We start from the raw sequence: 19,313 nt of genomic DNA on the forward strand, positions 1-19,313 counted from the left end.
TTCCACTCCATGTAATCCTGAACTGCATAAACAGTTCAAACATTTAAATGTTAGTTACCAAAAAGGCCAATAATAAATTTGCTTTAAATTTGAGAAACAAATCATGACACCTTCATTGCTGTAGTATAGTATTGTATTGAAGCAGTAGCGTAGTACTGTTACAATTCAAGTTACAATTGTTCAAGTTGTAAACATGTATTTTTTCTTGTCATTACCTTCCCCCTCATGACCAGAACAATTCAACAAATATATGTCCAACTGCAAGCTACTTACCAGAACCGATATCTATAATTTTTAACGTTTAGGCAGAAATTAATTTTTTATGTACGCTATATATTTATCTCTTCTGTGACCATTTCATCTTAGGTGTTTGCAGACCTTTAATTTGTTTTCCTTGCGGTTGACAATGACAGCACTAATCTGCTGGTCCATGAAGATGAGGATGGTGACCAGAAGAGCAGGAACGAAACTGGCCAGATACCACCACCAGGGGTTCTTACCAAAGGGCATCACCAGCCAGCCCCGGTCACTACGTGTAGGCTGTATAACAACAAAGAAGAAATATCTTATATTTCAAACCTATATAAATACAGTGAACCTACCATACTAGCAGAAAATAGTGAAAGAGGAAATGAGAGAATTGTGTTACGTTACAACAGCAAAATAAAAATTGCATTTTCTAGAAAACATCAAAATACTGCAGTATCTGGTATAATTTTTAGTTATACAGATGATTAAATGCTCATCAATCAATTAGTCAAGGCAGAGATAACTGGCTCGTCTCAGCCACTATGATGATGTGTCAATTTCTTTCTAGACTACAATTTTTAAACCCCAAAATCTGTGTTTAGCCATTTTATTTATTTGCTTTAACAGGGGTGGAACATTAAGGATTCACCTTTTATCAGATTTGACCGATAATAGTGATTAAGGTGGCATTTACTGATATTTGTCTATTATGCCATATTACTTTTGCATTGAAGAACAGAGACTGAAATGGACACAAAAAGGGGAACATGGAAAAAATAAAGCAACAAAATTGGCCAAAATTTTATTTTAGACACTGAAAAAGAATTGCACATTGTATCTCTGTATGTTTTATAAACATGCACATGATGAGCTGCACATATAAACGATAGCATATTTATATAGCTTAGATAATTTCTATGGGTTTGTAAAATTCCATTCTAAGTGGGCCAGTGCCATACCTTAGTTAAACTATTTAAGTCTTTTTTCTTTTTGGTGTTAAATTATTTTTAAAAAGTAATTGCAGTTGCCATACACGCTCATTGGTTGTTTAGGTATACCTGTTAAAATGCACACACATCTAGCACAAATATCTAATCAATTAATCATATGACATAAATCAATTGATTTAAGACTGTAGACTTGGTCAAAAATTATTGTAAAATGTTCCCTGGTATGATGAATGATTATTCTTCTTTGATCAGAATTTGGCACAAACAGCATGAAAGCACGATTCACTCTTGCCTTGTATCAATGGTTCAGGTTGCTGCTGGTGTAACTGCATAGGGGACCATTTCCTGGCACACTTTGGGGACTACCTGACAGCCTACCTGATTATTATTGCTGACCATGTCCATCCCTTTAGGACCACAGTGACTGCATCCTAGTAGCAGGAGTTGGTAGCACCTGCTACTAGCATAATAACGAAGGAGAAATTTTCAGCGTGAAGCCCCGAGCAGCTTAACCTAATTGCAGCATAACAAAGGAAGGATTCAGGGTCACCTGGTCCACCCCTAACTATAAGCTTTGTCAAAAAGGAAAGTTTTAAGCCTAAACTTAAAAGCAGAAAGTGTGTCTGTCTCTCGAATCCAAACTGTGGGCTGGTTCCACAGAAGAGGGCCCTGGAAGAAGAAGGTTCTGCCTCCGTTTCTACTTTTAAATATCTTAGAAACCACAAGTAAGTCCACAGTCTGAGAGCGAAGTGCTCTATTGGAGTGATATAGTAATATGAAGTCTTTAAGATAAGGCCTGATTATTTCAGATCATGCAGTCTTGAGATCATTTACCAGGTGCCTCAACCCCACTCACCCTTGGGACTAATAAATTCTATATGACCTTACTCACATCTTGCATCAGGTGACCTCAATAGGTCACATGATAGGGTGAGGCAAGGTCTCTCAGTGATTTCACCCAAAACCTCTGATGGCAATGACCCATGCCTTTTTTTTTTTTTTCGCACATTGGCTCACCTAATAATGCACATCATTAATAGTGGGTCAATGACCACCTTCCAAGGGACAACCTCCAGTAGGGCTTTAATACCTGGAACTCTTCACCTTTTGGTTTAAAAAACTGAAGAAACCTCCTGCCTGAGAGGTGAAACATATTCCAAAAGTTTAAAGTCCAATTGCTTTAGCCTACCATGAGCTGGATGAATGAGAACCTATGTAAACATATTTTCCACCACCTTGTTGAATCTATTCTACAAAGCATTAAGACTAAAGCTAAAATGGGGTTTACACTGCAAGGCATATCTAATAAAGTGTCCAGTGAATGTTAATCTGGAATAGTTCCCTCTAAAGAGCTACATAGATGGCGATATTGGAAGCATAATTCATATCATGTTGAAACTATAAGAACTTGACCAATATGATAACAAGAATATAACAACAACTACATTAATAAACCTGCAAAGTTATTTTCTGACCATTGCTAGCATGCACCCAGAATTAAGGAGGGAATAAACCCAAAATTAAACATATATATAGATAGATAGATAGATAGATATACACACACACACACATGTATATATCTATATATCTATATATATCTATATATATCTATATATATATATATATATATATATATATATATATATATATATATATATATCTATATATATATATCTATATATATATATATATATATATATATATATATATATATATATAGAGAGAGAGAGAGAGAGAGAGAGAGAGAGAGAGAGAGAGAGAGAGAGATAGATAGATATATAGATATATAGATATATAGATGTGTCAAGGACACAGCACGTGTGAAAATCAGTAAAAACTTTATATAACCCACTATTTTTTATGGTTTTTAAACTTCACATTAATATACTAGGCCTTGGGGGACATGAGTACCATTTGATGCAGAGTACTATTTGATCTTCACAGTTAAGGCTCAAGGTCAAAGTTGATTTTGGGAGAAAAAAAATTCAAGGAAACATATTGAGTAACTTATTATATGAAACGGCATGGAGAGAGATGTATTTCTATTTTTTCAATGCGACGACCTATGATGTCAGAATAATGCCATGAAGTTCCACAAAAATCATACACTGCATTGGTAAATGGTAAATGGACTGATTCTTATTTTTTTGCTTTTTTACTCTACCTGACCATTCAAAGTGCTTTATACAACAATATACTTTTGAAATATATTAAAATCTCAATTTTTTACAGCTTATAGAAGCCAAAGATTTTAGCCAATTCTGGTCCAAACATATAGGTAAAGATAACAAAATATAAGGTCAGGTTCCCACAAATTAGGAAAAAGCTTTAGTTTCCATTGAATCATTTCCAAACTTTAAAGATTGGGGACATAAGCCCTTTATTTATTTGAGCTCTTCAAAAACTTTTTTCTTTTCCACTACAACATTATGACTTCATAATGACACAAAAAGATTAATATACTGCAAAAGATTTCCATATTGTTCTGACATCAGCACAAATTATCTACGAAAGCAATGCCAATGTCATGATTGGGGATTTCACCATTACCAATGCTGACATCAGTATAAGTTTTAGTATAGCTCTTGCTGTTTGGGGGGAGTTGGGCTCATTAAGTGCTCTTGTTAGAAGTATAAATATTCTTTGAAGTGACAGAATACATATATATTTTTAAAAAATAATTTTGTGAAAAATCAAATACCTTGAACTCTGTTGGCACGATAAGTTTGGGTGTGTCTAACCCCATCAGCATATCGAGACCCACAAAGGACATGATTGACATGAAGATGGCAAAGTCACTGATTAGCTTCCTCAGCTATAGGTCAGCCCATAAACAATAACACAAGACAAAAGGAGGGCAAAGACAAATGTGCACAGTAAAAGTGATGATGGGAAACATACGTTCAAGTATAAGAAAGTGGTAGATACATGAGGAAAGCAAGACAGTGAAAAGAGAAAAGAGATTATTTACTCAGTTAAAGTGTAAAATTGATAAATCCACACACTCCAAAACCTGTTTAGATCTGTAAAAACTACATTGCTGAGGAAAGAAATGAGTGACCAGCAGTGTCCTAAGAACAAGGTCTGACAAGATGGGAGAGGTATTTAGGAAAGGGTGGACCTTGAGTTCAGTGGGTACATGCAGTTTGGGTGTGTCCAGCGCCAACAAACAATCCAACCCACAGAAGACCAGGATAGAAATGATGATGGCAAAATCACTGATCAGTGTGCGAAGCTGGAACACGTACGTGGAGGCAGTGGGGGGAAAACAACATGGAGAGAACATTCTGGTAAACATATGGAAGTGTAAGGTTGGTTGTCTGGATAAAGAGCACGTACTGTGTAGGTGAAGTTTTAAAGTAAAAAGCTGGCAATATTCTACATTTCTAATGAGTATATTTAGATGGACTAAGTAGGTAAGTAGACAAAGTACATATAATTATACATATACATATGTACATATACATATAACCATTCAGATCCCAAACATAGCTAAACAAGCAGATCATCTCATTTGAAGAGGCTCTAAAACTAGCCTTTTAGTCTAAGTGGCTGATTATAGTAAAAATGAGTTTTACAATAGCCTACTTGGTTGACCTTAAAAGGAATATCACCAGCCTTGTTCTTTAAATGTCACTACTTTGATGCTGTAATTATAGGCATAACACCAAATTAAAGGAAACCAGGATTTCACATGCAGGAATTAAAGGCAGCCTGGGAGAGTTTTCTTCCTGCAGTTATTGAGTATAAGGATTTGCTTACCTTTGTTGGGAAGTAGCGGCTAAACTTGAACTTCTTAAGAGAAACTGTCATGGAGTAGGTGCCAAAGAAGAGGATGAAGGACATGAGGGCCAGGTCAGGAACATACTTACAGGAGTTCCCCACCAGCATACCACCATACTTCACACATTCTTTCTTACTCAGCTGACTCCAGTCCAGATCTGTTAAGTTAAACTAAAAACGACAATGGCAGGAGAAGCAAAAGTAGAGAATCGAGAGGATGAAGGACGGGGGGGTTCAAGAAACCAACAGATGAGGAAGGAAGAAGCATAGCAGAGAAGGGAAAATTGATGGATAGGTAGCGGAGTGGAGAAAAAGCAGACACAAGAAAGAGAAAAAAAACAAGCAATAACAAAAGAAAAAAATACAACACATATAACTGAGAGCCACAGTGCTTTCTGATGGCTGAATTAACACCCCTGTCTCGGCCCATATTTATCAAGCAACTGGACTCAATCATAGGAATCACACTGAACTTCATTCAGGAGCTTTACATTATTTTTAAAAAATGTTGCCACGTAGGAGAAAGCACTGTATCCCAGCTTTATGAAATTTAGAGTTGCAAATTAAAAATCATGATGGAATTTGTATCATTTTCCTGCTGCTTTCTGTGGAATAGACTAATACAGGGAGTGCAGAATTATTAGGCAAATGAGTATTTTGTCCACATCATCCTCTTCATGCATGTTGTCTTACTCCAAGCTGTATAGGCTCGAAAGCCCACTACCAATTAAGCATACTCATTACAGAGGTGATGTGCATCTCTGTAATGAGAAGGGGTGTGGTCTAATGACATCAACACCCTATATCAGGTGTGCATAATTATTAGGCAACTTCCTTTCCTTTGGCAAAATGGGTCAAAAGAAGGACTTGACAGGCTCAGAAAAGTCAAAAATAGTGAGATATCTTGCAGAGGGATGCAGCAGTCTTAAAATTGCAAAGCTTCTGAAGCGTGATCATCGAACAATCAAGCGTTTCATTCAAAATAGTCAACAGGGTCGCAAGAAGCGTGTGGAAAAACCAAGGCGCAAAATAACTGCCCATGAACTGAGAAAAGTCAAGCGTGCAGCTGCCAAGATGCCACTTGCCACCAGTTTGGCCATATTTCAGAGCTGCAACATCACTGGAGTGCCCAAAAGCACAAGGTGTGCAATACTCAGCGACATGGCCAAGGTAAGAAAGGCTGAAAGACGACCACCACTGAACAAGACACACAAGCTGAAACGTCAAGACTGGGCCAAGAAATATCTCAAGACTGATTTTTCTAAGGTTTTATGGACTGATGAAATGAGAGTGAGTCTTGATGGGCCAGATGGATGGGCCCGTGGCTGGACTGGTAAAGGGCAGAGAGCTCCAGTCCGACTCAGACGCCAGCAAGGTGGAGGTGGAGTACTGGTTTGGGCTGGTATCATCAAAGATGAGCTTGTGGGGCCTTTTCGGGTTGAGGATGGAGTCAAGCTCAACTCCCAGTCCTACTGCCAGTTTCTGGAAGACACCTTCAAGCAGTGGTACAGGTAGAAGTCTGCATCCTTCAAGAAAAACATGATTTTCATGCAGGACAATGCTCCATCACACGCGTCCAAGTACTCCACAGCGTGGCTGGCAAGAAAGGGTATAAAAGAAGAAAAACTAATGACATGGCCTCCTTGTTCACCTGATCTGAACCCCATTGAGAACCTGTGGTCCATCATCAAATGTGAGATTTACAAGGAGGGAAAACAGTACACCTCTCTGAACAGTGTCTGGGAGGCTGTGGTTGCTGCTGCACGCAATGTTGATGGTGAACAGATCAAAACACTGACAGAATCCATGGATGGCAGGCTTTTGAGTGTCCTTGCAAAGAAAGGTGGCTATATTGGTCGCTGATTTGTTTTTGTTTTGTTTTTGAATGTCAGAAATGTATATTTGTGAATGTGGAGATGTTATATTGGTTTCACTGGTAAAAATAAATAATTGAAATGGGTATATATTTGTTTTTTGTTAAGTTGCCTAATAATTATGCACAGTAATAGTCACCTGCACACACAGATATCCCCCTAAAATAGCTAAAACTAAAAACAAACTAAAAACTACTTCCAAAAAAATTCAGCTTTGATATTAATGAGTTTTTTGGGTTCATTGAGAACATGGTTGTTGTTCAATAATAAAATTATTCCTCAAAAATACAACTTGCCTAATAATTCTGCACTCCCTGTACTTTTAAATAATGCTTAATGGTATTATACAGTTTTTTAAAAGCTGTATAATAATCAGGGTAGCCATCAGAAAAATCTGCTTTAAAAACACATGCTTGACTTCCAGCCAGCCGAGGTCACCTATAGTCAGTATCAGTACACTGATTCTGAGTATTTAAACACTCTAAAATAACCATCTTTAAACACAAGTCAGCTAAAGCTATTCATTTAATGTAGGTTAATAACAGAGCAAAATTTCATCATTATTCATACAAGAATTGTGAAGCTTTGAGGATCTTATCACACACTATCATTGTTCAAGTTTATGAGTAGCTGGACCCAGGGGAAGAGTGCGTACGCTACATGGCGTGTGCTACCAGCCATATATGATCCTGTGCATAAGTAAGGGTGAAATGCAGCAATCGCTTCACTCAGAGGATTGCAAATCTGCAAGCCGGCTCTATTTCATGTTTGCTCTGACCATGCTGGAGATGTTGATGCGAGCCAAAACTGAATCAGAGGACACGTTTCTGAGAGTTAACAGCTTGCGTGATAGGCGGCTCACAGGACAACAGCTTGAAGCACGGCTTAATAGTGGTCTTAGTAAGCAAGCCTCAGTTTCAACTGTGAAGAGAAGACTTCGAGCTCAGGTTTGACAGGACGAGCTGCAGCATAAAAAGCCATTGGTAAAAAGTCAGAATAAGGCAAAGAGGCTTTCCTGAGACATGAAACACCGCCATTGGACTACTGAAGACCGGAAGAAGGTATTATGGACTGATCAATCAAAATTCATCAGTCTGTATATATGTATGTATCACTCTTACAGTAACTCTTTAGTAGTAGTATCTGCCATCTGTAGGCGAACTTTAATGGTCATATTTTTTTTCTCTTGTGAATATAGAGCAAAATATAAAAGCTCGTGTTTTTGCCTTTTAACATTAATGAATGCTATGAGTGTCATTCAGGAGGTCGTCCACTATATAAGATTGTCATTAAAACTGTGGCTGCTCCTGTCTACATCGCAATCTCTCTATGTAATATACTTACGATGAAAAGTAGTTTAGTCTCGGCGAAAAACTTCCTGTGTGACTATGGCATGTAGTATAAAAGGAGGTATAATTTTAGATCTGGTAAAACAGAGTTATACTGACCAGCATAGCATTTTGTGGTTGGAAAAAAAAGAGACATCTAGAACTGTACATCATAGGTGTAGCTTCCAAATCTAAAAATTAAAGCCAAAGTGGAAGTGTCTTAAGCCTCAGCAGTTCTTTCTAATAGCCAGGTGAGGAGTCAATGGAAAAAAATAGATTTTGGTTTCCTTAATTCTCTAATGCCAGTAAACACTTTAGAGTGAGTTAATGGACTCCATTTCAAGTTGTTTTGAATGCAATGTGATATTCATTTTTTTAAATTATGATCCTTAGGAGTGTCCAGAAGGATGAAGAAATGGGTGGGCCTTCCTTGACAGTTAGTGACAGGTTGCTACTGATTGAGCGTGGACTGTCCAGAGCCTCCCCTCACTCCAGTGAAGAGCAAAGATTGCAACACAAACAACATTTAATTCTAGGCCACAAAAACTTGACTTTGCAAATCAATGTGAGATATTTTAGTAACAACATAGAGTTTATGTACACAACATCATAATTCTAAATGCATTAAATATAAACCATTTTGTCTGAAAAAAAGCCAAAGCAATTTGTTAAAAATGGATGACAGCCATTTTTTCTAAATCAAAAGGGTTCAGTTTTGTTTAGTAAATGACAAAAAAATAAATAAAAGTTAATTATGATTAAATTAGATTAGGATTCATTACATAATTTAAGAAAGCTGAAAAAGTGTTTAAAGTTGGCAGATCTAAAGAATTATTGTCCCAGGCTAACTTCCTTCACTAAAATGCTTGATAAATAGGGGCCTCAATTACTTCACTCAGTCTTCAGTTCAAATTTGTTCATATCATACCATGTGCAGATCAAAACAGCCAAATAAACTGAGATACAAATTATTTTCACCAATGGGAATAATGAAAATTCATGAAAGTGAAGCCAATTTCACTCTTTGCGGTCTTCTGTCACTTACCAGCAGAGTCATATTATCATCTGCAAGTGGAGCTGAAGCATTCAAGCCCAGTGCAGGTGCTGAAGAGGAAAATGCATAAGTTGAAGAAGAGAAAGAAAAAAAGAATGAATGCTGGATAATATAAAATGTAAAGCTTTAAGTAATAGTGTTAATAATGCAATATAACTTTCTATATCCCAGTTCAATCACAATTTTTTCATTATATTGGAATGTTTACAAGAGATATTTAGATGCGTACTCACTTTTTTAGTGAGCATTCAAAAATGAAGCAGAAAAAAAAGTACACAAAATCATGACAGAGTAAAAACTAAACACATGCTTCTTATGCAATCAAATATGTCCATCAGGAACACAGACAACCAAACATGTTTTAATATTAGACAAAGATAAAATAAATAAATACAAATACAGTCTTTAAAATGATGATTTCATCCCTTAAGGAAAAAAAAATATCCAAACCTACCTGATACAATGTGAAAAAGTAATTACCCCTCCTTGTAAATCAAGTTATTTCTCAGGCTTTGGGACTTCACCAAACCATGGTGAGAGCCAAGATCCACAAAGGAAAAACAATTTGGAACAGTGGTCACTGATTTCTTAACAAGAACATTATAGCCATAGTCAAACTTGGTGGTAGTAGTGTGTAGGCTACTTGAAGACCTGGACGATTTACATAATTGATAGAATTAATGAATTTTGCTCCTGAATCCTGAAGGAGAATATCCAGCCATTAATTCATGTCATGATGCTCAAGCACACTTGAGTTATGTAGCAGGACAAAATACACCAGCAAGTCCATCTCTGAATGGCTCAATTAAAAAAAAGAAAAGAAGGTTTTGGCGTGGCCAAGTCAAAGTCCGAACTTAAATCCAATTTAGATGCTTTGGACTCAGATCCAGAGCCATAAGAAAGATTCTCTGGTAGTTATCGCAAATGCGTGATAGCACTTCTTGCTGCCAAAGGTGGCACAACCAGTTATGAGGGGAAAATTACTTTTTCACAGATGGTATTGATTATTTTTTTTTTTACCTTAGCATGTGCAATAATCATTTAAGAACTGCATTTACTCAGGTTATCTTTGTCTAATGTTAACATTTGTTTGATGATCTGAAACATGCAACAGTGACAAATAGGGGAAAAAAATAAAAATGAAATCAGGAAGGGAGCAAATACTTTTTCACAGTATCCTAATAATTCTTTGCAATGCATTTAAAAAGGTAGAGGGACTTCCTAAGTCTATTAATGATGCTAAAAAGTAACTTAATTAAATGTATCCAAAATTGATTCCAAACACCTTATATCCACACATTGTATAACACATGGACAAAAGTACTGAGCCATCTACACATTGCCTACAGGGGCTGCTCAAAAACCCATACAACAAAGCTCTTGGTGCACTGTGCTGATGTTAACTTTTGGTTTTTGGGACGCTGCAGTCAGTGCTGGGAACTATTATTTAATGTGAACTAGTGACAACACTCTGTAAATGTACATGGTTTGTCACTTTATGTCAAATTTGCTGTGGTTTCTAAATGCTTCCACTTTGCAATAAATATCATTTATAGATGATATTGGATATTCCACGATCATCTATAAATGATTGTGAAATTTAGTCTTGGAAGGGATGAAATTTCACAGGTTGAAGTGTTGTGCCAGTGACATCCTGTTACAGTACTATCCCCAAATTCAGTGAACTAATTAGAATAACCCAGAGCCAGGCAGACTGCATGGCTAGGTCCCTTACTTTTATACAATTGTGGCAATGGGACCAAAAACAACTGAATTCAAAAACTAAGAGATGTGACCTGGTACTTGTGGCCATTAAGTGTGTATGTCACATAACAATAATAATAATAATAATAAATTTTATTCGTGGGCCACCATACAAAGCACAGAAGACATCATCTTCTATGTTTTGTACGACATCATCTCATTGCTCGCCCTTTTTCCATACTGACATGGAAAGACCAATATCAATCTCGTGGGGATTTCTGATATAATTAGATATATCAACATACAATTAAAGGAGCTCAGCATTGCAAATGGAGTGGAAGCAGGAAGAAACAGGTAACCCTCTATATTTCCAGAGTTCAAAGACACAGCAATCAAATCCTCTGATGCTCATGTATTAACAAGCTCCATCTCATTTCTGTAATCTGTACCTGGTCATTAATGTCCACCCCACCCCGGCAATAACAGAAAATAAAATTAAATAAAATATTAACATAAAATAATAAAAAAAATAGTTTGAAGACTCACCCTGGTCTGGAGCGATGCATTCACACTTATAAGCTGTAATGTAATCAGGTTTGAAGCCACGGTTGATTGGGTAATATTTAAAGGCTCCGACCTGCGAAAAACAAACCATTTTTCTCTTTGTGTAACACCTAAATTCCCATTGTAATTTTTTTTTTCTTGCACAAGATATTTTTGCACAAATGTATATTCTTCTACACAGAAGATTGGACTATAACTTGTATGCATAAAATAATAATTTTTATGCACAAGATCATCTGTTTTCCTGTAAGAACCTTATCTTGTGAGAAATATTTTTTCCTACAAGATAATTATCTAGTGTGTGCCAGATTTTTTTCAATGTCAGCTTACTGGACTTTATGGGCTCTGTACTATGGTGCATCAAAAGTGTTGTGTCTCTGTTGTGTTAAATGTTTGCAGAGTGTACGATAAAAGGAGATGCAAGGATAAAAGCAAAAAAAACATTGGATGCTTAACCATATTAGATTAAAGAATATTACCTACCATCTTCTTGATTGCATCAGAAATGAATATAAAAGAAATGAGGCTGGAGAAACCCTCCTCCGTGAACCGGGTCATATATTTGATGATGTAGCTAGCATCTGAAAAAACCAGTAAAAAACACTGCAGACACGAGTGAAGGCCAATCCACAGACGAAGCTCCATATAGTCCACATCATTGTTTCTGTATTGACAATGATATAAGGTAGAGATGTTTATGTTTATGTTAGACTTTTTTTTTATATAGAATTCAACTGTGTTCTTGTGCATCTTACTTGCTGAACTCATAAAGCAGTTTTTCAAAGATGAGAATGGGCCCAGTTGAACTCAAAATGATGAGAGGCTGTCCTCCAAACAAGCAAAAGACACTTCCTGCTAAAGCAGTGCCAAGAAAACTCTCCATCACTCCCTATGAGAAAAATAGGGAACAGATAATAATAGGTCAAGTTTTGTGCTATGTGATATGTATTACTTTGCAGCTCTCTGACCTGGTAATTGTCAGTAGCATCCCCTAGTAGTCCTCCAAAGGTGATAGCATTGGTGATGCAGCCTAGGTAGATGAATAGCACAGCAGAGATGGACTGGATATGGAAACCATCATAAATATCACTGCAATACCATGGGATCTTCCGTTTGATATCCAGCCATAATCCACCACCAATCCTGGTTAAACAGAGTAGGGTGCTCATTTAGAAATGCAGAATTAAACATACTGTAACTGGAGTAGTATAATCCTTTTCAGTTATATACCTCCCAGTGAATTTCAGCTCCTCTCCCAACTCATGTGGGGCTGGAAGCTCCTCATCTTCACCTCCAGCTGCTCCGCCAGCTAAACCATTCACCTGACCCAGCTCATTCAAGTTCAGCACTGACTTTCTGGGATGAATGCGATAGAGAAAGCAGGTTTTAATTCAACTCTGGAATGTTAAATCTCCAGTTTTGACATATTGTCATTATACATATTATTTTTTTAAAGTCCATTATGGTTTTTAATGTACAAATAATAAAACTGCTTTATCTAAAGAAAGGGCTTTGGGAGAACATGAAGAAGTGGACATTCCTAACATGCACCAGATTACTGGCACCCAATCTAGGACTAGGGGTATTATTTGAACTGGTTAGCAACCTTCCTATTTGCCATTTAGCTAAAATACATTCCAACAGCAATATATCTGAGGTCAAAATTAAAAGGTAATTTCATGCACATGCCTCGTTTCTGCGGATGGAACCTTTTTAGGGGGTTCAATACGGATCTTGGGGTCCCATTCTCCTGGAGGAAGGACAATCACTTCATCCAGAAACTCATCAACACCTGCAATCAAGTCTTCACGGTCCCTTGCCTTATAGGCAACATCACTAAACAACTGAAAAAAAGAAAAAGAAATAACTCATAAAATCTATTTGATGCATCCATATCCTGTTGGGTTAGTGCTAGTCACTTACATCATCCACCATGAGTGTAGCAATAGCTCTGCCAATCTCGTTGTAGGATTTGGTTTTGCCATGAGGACCCAGAAGAATGAAGAGAAATCTGCCAGAGGGGGAAAATGTTGATAAATTGGTAAATTAATAAATTCAAAGACACACCCAGATGACAGTGAAGCAGAAAGAACCTACCTGGTTGGTACAGGAACCTCAGTAAGCCCCCCCAGAGTTGTAGCTTGAGCCAAGCGTACAAAGGAGACAAAGGGTTTATCCAGAAAATCAACTTCACCAATCAGGACATTGGATGCTTCTGCATCACGAGGTATCTTCTTCATGAACTTATTCTTAAGCTGTCAAACGAAAGAATAATGCAAAGAAATGAAACCTTTGGGCTAAATGCAGGAGTGTAAGATGTGTTTCAACATAGTTGACATTTTGTAGTTGCTTATGCATGTCATAATCAGCTTGCTTAATCATGTCTATCAGTAGCTAATCAGGTCACATGAGCTAAGTTGAACAAAATGCAACAGCAGCTGGACAACAACAAAGCTCACAAAACTTTCTTATTGACTTCTTTTTTATTGAGGGAACTCCTCAAAAAAACATTTTGACAGATAGTGTCCTGTGGTCCTGCAATGAAATTTCTTGTGACAGATTTGAACAAGTAATATGATAATATGGTACACAGATGTAAACATTCAGGATCTATAGAGGCTGAGTCCTAGATTTTCCTCTATCCCCTTGAGCATTTACCATTTTCACTTGAGACAGCACCAATAAGAAGATGATAATGAGGGAGAATGAAAAGTACTTTATCTGTCCCAAATGTTGGAAAATAACGATGTTACAGCACCAAAAACATCAAAAAACAACTTAGCTCAAAAAACTTAATAAAATCACGAAATAAAATAGTTCAGGGAAGTAGAAAAAACACTAAAGAAGGAGCTCAACTGAACAAAATACAAAAAGTGAAGCGTTAAATCAAAATCTAAATATAATACAATAAGGAGCTTAAAATAAATGCAGAAAATTTGGTATGAGATTGTAAACTTTTATGTATCTGGCCTTGTGACAGCATTATTGATAAATAAAATTTGGACATTATATGGATACAGAGGATTGTCAGAATCCACTGATAAAATCATCCACAGCCATTCATCACAGCCACACTCATTTGGATTACTTCTGCATCAGCTGATGAAGGAATTCTAAACTGTGTGTTGGCTTAAACTAAATTCCACCAGCAACACCATTGAAAAGTTTCTTGGGAAGTAACATAGATGCATTGCCATGGCTAATAGTTAAAATTAAGACCAGAGAAGTGTTCCTTCAGAATAACGTGTCCGGAACTAGACCAGCTTTAGACTGGTATAACCCCTTCACATTTCTATAGCAAGCGCATAAAATTAAACTCATCTCCAGCACTGAAACCCTGTTGTTTACTCTTCTTTCTCTGTGATTACAGTAGTTTATTCTAAAGCAGAAACACTTGGTCTTGGAATGGCGGTGCTTAAACTAAAATCTCTTCATAATCTGCTAATGCTGCTCCTAACTTCTTGACACTAAGAAACTATAAACGACACATTTCAAAGCCACGTAACTTGTCACACATTCCAGAATTTTAGTTGCCTTTGGCAGTCATACTGTACACAGTTAACTTATTATTCTCCTTCTTTCAGTTGTTATGGTGTTGTAGAGGGGTTTGGTTAAGCTCAGCTGCAGGAGGTAATATTAGTTTGAGTCATTCAGGGAAAAGGTCAGGTAAAGGGAGTCGAGTTAGTACATGTGGTTTGTCTGGCCTAATCACACTCTAGTTGTGCAGTAGTGTACTGGAATGCACAGCCTTAAGAAAGACACACAGGTAGCAAAATGACTTGTCTGCTTCATTTGAGCAAAATAGCCAAGTTAAACTTGTTGTAGTTACTTTACCTGTGCTTCTACAGGCTGGGTGTCTTAAGACTTGCATGGCCTGCCTTATTTTCTTGTTGTTTCAATAACGATGTTATCTCTGACAATTCTTGAGTACACTCTGCTTTATCCTAAAGAGAAAGTATGCCCAGCAGACACATCTATACCAGTGCAAACCAGTCAGATCAAAGAAAGCTGGAAATGTGATTTACAGCTCTACCAAAATTAGAGAAAAAGAAGAAGAATCCTTTATGCCTTCATAAGATGCACACAACTCTCAAGAGGTACTTTATATATACACACTACCAGTCAAAAGTTTGGGCACCTTCTCATTTAATGTTTTTTCAACATTGTTGATACGTACTGAAGACATCAAATATACGAAGCAAGATATGTGGAATTATGTAGCAAAGAAAAAATGGAAAAAATGGATAAATATGTCTTATATTAAGTCGCCACATTTTGCTTTGTTGACAGTGCTACAAACCCTTTGCCTTGAGCTTCATGATGTAGTCACCAGAAATGGTTTTCATTTTACAGGTGTGCCTTGTCAGACAGAATTATGTGGGTTACAGTTGCTCCAAGACAATAACAGTAACAGACTAAATTAATTAAATAATATAATATATTACAAAGTTTACAAAATATAAGAGATAGCTTTAATATATATACAAACAGCTCAATTTAAATATCAAGAGTATTAAAGAGGTGAAATATATATGATTGACATTTACCTCTAACCTGTGAAACTTTTTCATTTCACTGTAGAGCATGTGCAAAAGGGTGTAACTACTGCAGTGCGTACTGTGCATTAGATGGAGGAGTTGTACAGGGAGATAGCCACAGGCAGGAATGACTTCCTGTATCGTTCAGTGGTGCATTTGGCTAATCTCAGTTTCTCACCGAACGTGCTCCTGTGACTGGCCAGCACGTCATGGAGTAGGTGGGAGGTATTATCCAGCATTGTCCTTATTGAACAACATCATGGATTGGACAACATCCGCCTCTCTGACACCACCCTAAGGGACTACAGCTCTGTCCCCACAACATTACTGGCCTTGCGAATCAGTTTATTGAGTGTGTTGGCATCTGCGACCCGTAACCTGCTGCGCCATCATGCAATAGCATAGAGGATGGCACTGTCCACAACAGACTCTTAAAACATCCTGAGCATTGTCCGACAGATGTTGATGACTCTGGCCCTTCCTGTAGAGTGCATAGGTGTTTTTAACCCAGTCCATTTTATTTTCTATGTGTACTCCGAGGTATTTATAGTCCTCTACAATGTCCACATCGACCCCCTAGATTGAAACAGAGGTCAAGGGTTTCCTGGTCCTCCTAAAGTCCACAATCAATTCTTCAGTCTTTGTCACTTAGCAGTCAATCACAGCTCGGTATTCCATCTCACCACCGTGACTGCTATTGTGGTCTTCCTGTCAGGTAATCAACAATCTATAATGAATGAGTAGTTTATGAAAGATACAAAGCTAGGGAGCATAGGACTGAGGAGATGGGGACTCATTCTGTCTGGGCCGGCAGACTTGCCTGAGCAGAGTCTTCCCATTTGTCTCTGAACCTGGTCGTGAGTGATAGTGACAGATGGAGGAAGGGTGTCAGGACTTTTACAGGAGGCAACGGTGCAATGTGGAAAGGGAGGGAGAGAGAGTGGTGTGGCTGTGGATTGCAGGCTGACTACAGGTAAAACAGTAAGGGGGTGAGCATTAACTGCAGTGTTGAATCTGTTGAAAAACACATTCAACATTCATTACTCTGTCCTCACTGCCCCCAGCTCCCTGGGACTGTCAGACAGTTGTCTAACCTGAAGGTTACTGCATTAACAATCTGTTATGCTCCTGATGCATCTCCACATATTTTGTGGGTTGTTATTGTGGAAGTACTCCTCAGTGCGCTGTTTGTGCATGTAATTTGCCTGCTAAATTTCTTTTTTCAGTTCTTTCCAGGCCCTGGTATAAGCCAGCCTATCACTTGAGCTGTCGGCAGTATCTTGAGCTTTGAGCCAGGACCGCACTGCACTGTCCAACCAAGGTTTCTGATCTGGGAAAAAACCTTGGTAGTCTTTGTGGGAAGGACAGCATCTGTACAGAACTAACCCTCAGCCATGATCGGGATGGAGCAGAACTCCCTAACCATTTTGAATGGTTTGCATTTTGCTGCCAAGTATTCTAGGTCAGGAGAGCAGTATGCACCAATAATGTGCTCAATAATGTGTTCATAGCTGTAGACAGGAGTTTTTTATATATAGCGCCAGACTTCCACCATTTAATCAAAGCTGCAGTCCCATCTGCCCAGAACAGAAAGCACCCTTCTAGCTCCACCGCGGCGTCCAATATGTTGTTATTTAGCCAGGTCTCGGTAACAATCGCCACACAGCTGTCCATCCTGCATTAGATGATCCCCAGCCAAAGCTAGTCTATTTTGTTGAAGACCGGGCATCAATGAGGAAGAGACTGGGAAGAGCCAGTCTGTGTGGGTTAGCATGTAGCAGAGCGTGCAGGGCACTGCTCTTACCCTGCTTTTGTTTGTGATGTATCCTCCGTCTCCTAAGCCACAGATGGGGAATGTTGCCAGCCCCGGGTTGTATCTCTGGTGGAATAAAATCCACCTTTGGGGATGTAAACAGTCTGTACACTTTCCCACTGTACCTTTCATACTTTATTGCAGCTGTTTAATGAGCATGCATTTTAACAAATCAAATCATTGCTTATTGAGGCACAAATAAAAACCAACAGTGGTGGTATTTTCATTGTTATTCTGTTTGAGCAGAGAGCAATTACATTCGGGAGTAGAAGATTTCGGAAATCTGCATATACACCCACATTCATAAGAACAATCATGCTTGCAGTTAATGTTTTCAAGGCTGTTTGGATTATAGGATTTATTACTTCTCATAGCTCTGTATTCTCTAAATAAATGTTTTTCATTAAAAACAAAAACAGTAAAATAAAAATTAAAAAAATACAGGCACATACCTCACCTCCCAGCCACCTCACACAGCAAAACTGCTTACTGTCACCTCTGTTCATTTCAGAAGTCAGCACCATAGTTATTGCTACCTTACCCAGAGTAAATTAACCAGACAGTCACCCCCTGTCCATCTTCTACACCAAGACAAGCTCATGTAAGTGTTTATGAGCCGTTAAGCCATTACCTCTAATTTTAAAATCCCGCCATGCGTCACTGTCAGAGCTTCAGTTCAGAGTCAAGCCAAATCGCTACCTGATCAAGGGTTCCCCTCATTCATCTATCAAGGTTTTCAATGTCCAAAATTTCCTTTGACTTCTTCTCCCACCATTCCTTCTTAATTTTCCAAGCTCATCCTCTCCACTCGACCACATTATTAAGCCATGGGCTACTTATCTTTGCTAGCCTGCCTACCAGTTATATTACTGCAGAGGTCTTTGATCTTTGTAATTAGTTATTACTGCTTCTAGGGAATGCCTTCTTTCTTTCTTTCTTTCTTTCTTTCTTTCTTTCTTTCTTTCTTTCTTTCTTTCTGTTCATTCCCATTTCCATGCCCCACCCTCCTTCCCCTTTTTCACTTCTTTCACTTGTTCCGTTTCAGTGTTTCAGGAAGCCTTGCTTCACCCATCATTACCAAATATAGAGCAGCCAAGGTAATAATCCTGTTGCTTCCACCAGATATAACTTGAGGGTTTGTTATGTGGTTTTGAATCTAAACAGCAAGATGGAGGCAGCTAACTTTCTCAGAAGCACCTGTACTCTCAGCACATTTACTCTCACACAAAACATTTTTATTATTTTAGGCTCTACCTTACAATATAAATTACCTTGAGGCAACTGTTGTTTTGATTTGAAACTGTACAAATAAAATTGACTTGAAATCAAATATATATCAAATTGATCACAATAGTGACTCTACAGTTGTCATGGTCCTGGGTCTAGTAGTGTTTATGTGTTTGTACTTTTGATCCTGGTTTATTTAATATTCTGAAGTTAAGATTGTGTTCCAGGT

General features: G+C 37.9%; 1 protein-coding gene across 3 annotated transcripts in view; it reads right to left on the bottom strand.

Moving 5' to 3' along the window:
- slc4a5b (solute carrier family 4 member 5b) overlaps positions 1 to 19,313 on the bottom strand; it is a 67,283-nt gene that overhangs the window by 17,386 nt on the left and 30,584 nt on the right. For all 3 annotated transcript variants that reach the window (XR_003221138.1, XR_003221139.1, XM_025909319.1), the window contains 12 exons: positions 13,604 to 13,761; positions 13,430 to 13,517; positions 13,196 to 13,350; positions 12,737 to 12,862; positions 12,475 to 12,649; positions 12,262 to 12,395; positions 11,990 to 12,170; positions 11,489 to 11,579; positions 9,230 to 9,288; positions 4,962 to 5,153; positions 3,901 to 4,014; positions 379 to 540 (listed from right to left, as the gene is read on the bottom strand). Coding sequence is in view for 1 of the 3 variants with exons in the window: in XM_025909319.1 (XP_025765104.1) it covers positions 379 to 540; positions 3,901 to 4,014; positions 4,962 to 5,153; positions 9,230 to 9,288; positions 11,489 to 11,579; positions 11,990 to 12,170; positions 12,262 to 12,395; positions 12,475 to 12,649; positions 12,737 to 12,862; positions 13,196 to 13,350; positions 13,430 to 13,517; positions 13,604 to 13,761 (1,635 nt within the window). In the remaining 2 variants the exon portion in view is untranslated. The remainder of the gene's footprint in view (positions 1 to 378; positions 541 to 3,900; positions 4,015 to 4,961; positions 5,154 to 9,229; positions 9,289 to 11,488; positions 11,580 to 11,989; positions 12,171 to 12,261; positions 12,396 to 12,474; positions 12,650 to 12,736; positions 12,863 to 13,195; positions 13,351 to 13,429; positions 13,518 to 13,603; positions 13,762 to 19,313) is intronic.

Source organism: Oreochromis niloticus, linkage group LG7 (genome assembly GCF_001858045.2).
Source record: "Oreochromis niloticus isolate F11D_XX linkage group LG7, O_niloticus_UMD_NMBU, whole genome shotgun sequence".
Taxonomy (NCBI): Eukaryota; Metazoa; Chordata; class Actinopteri; order Cichliformes; family Cichlidae; genus Oreochromis; species Oreochromis niloticus.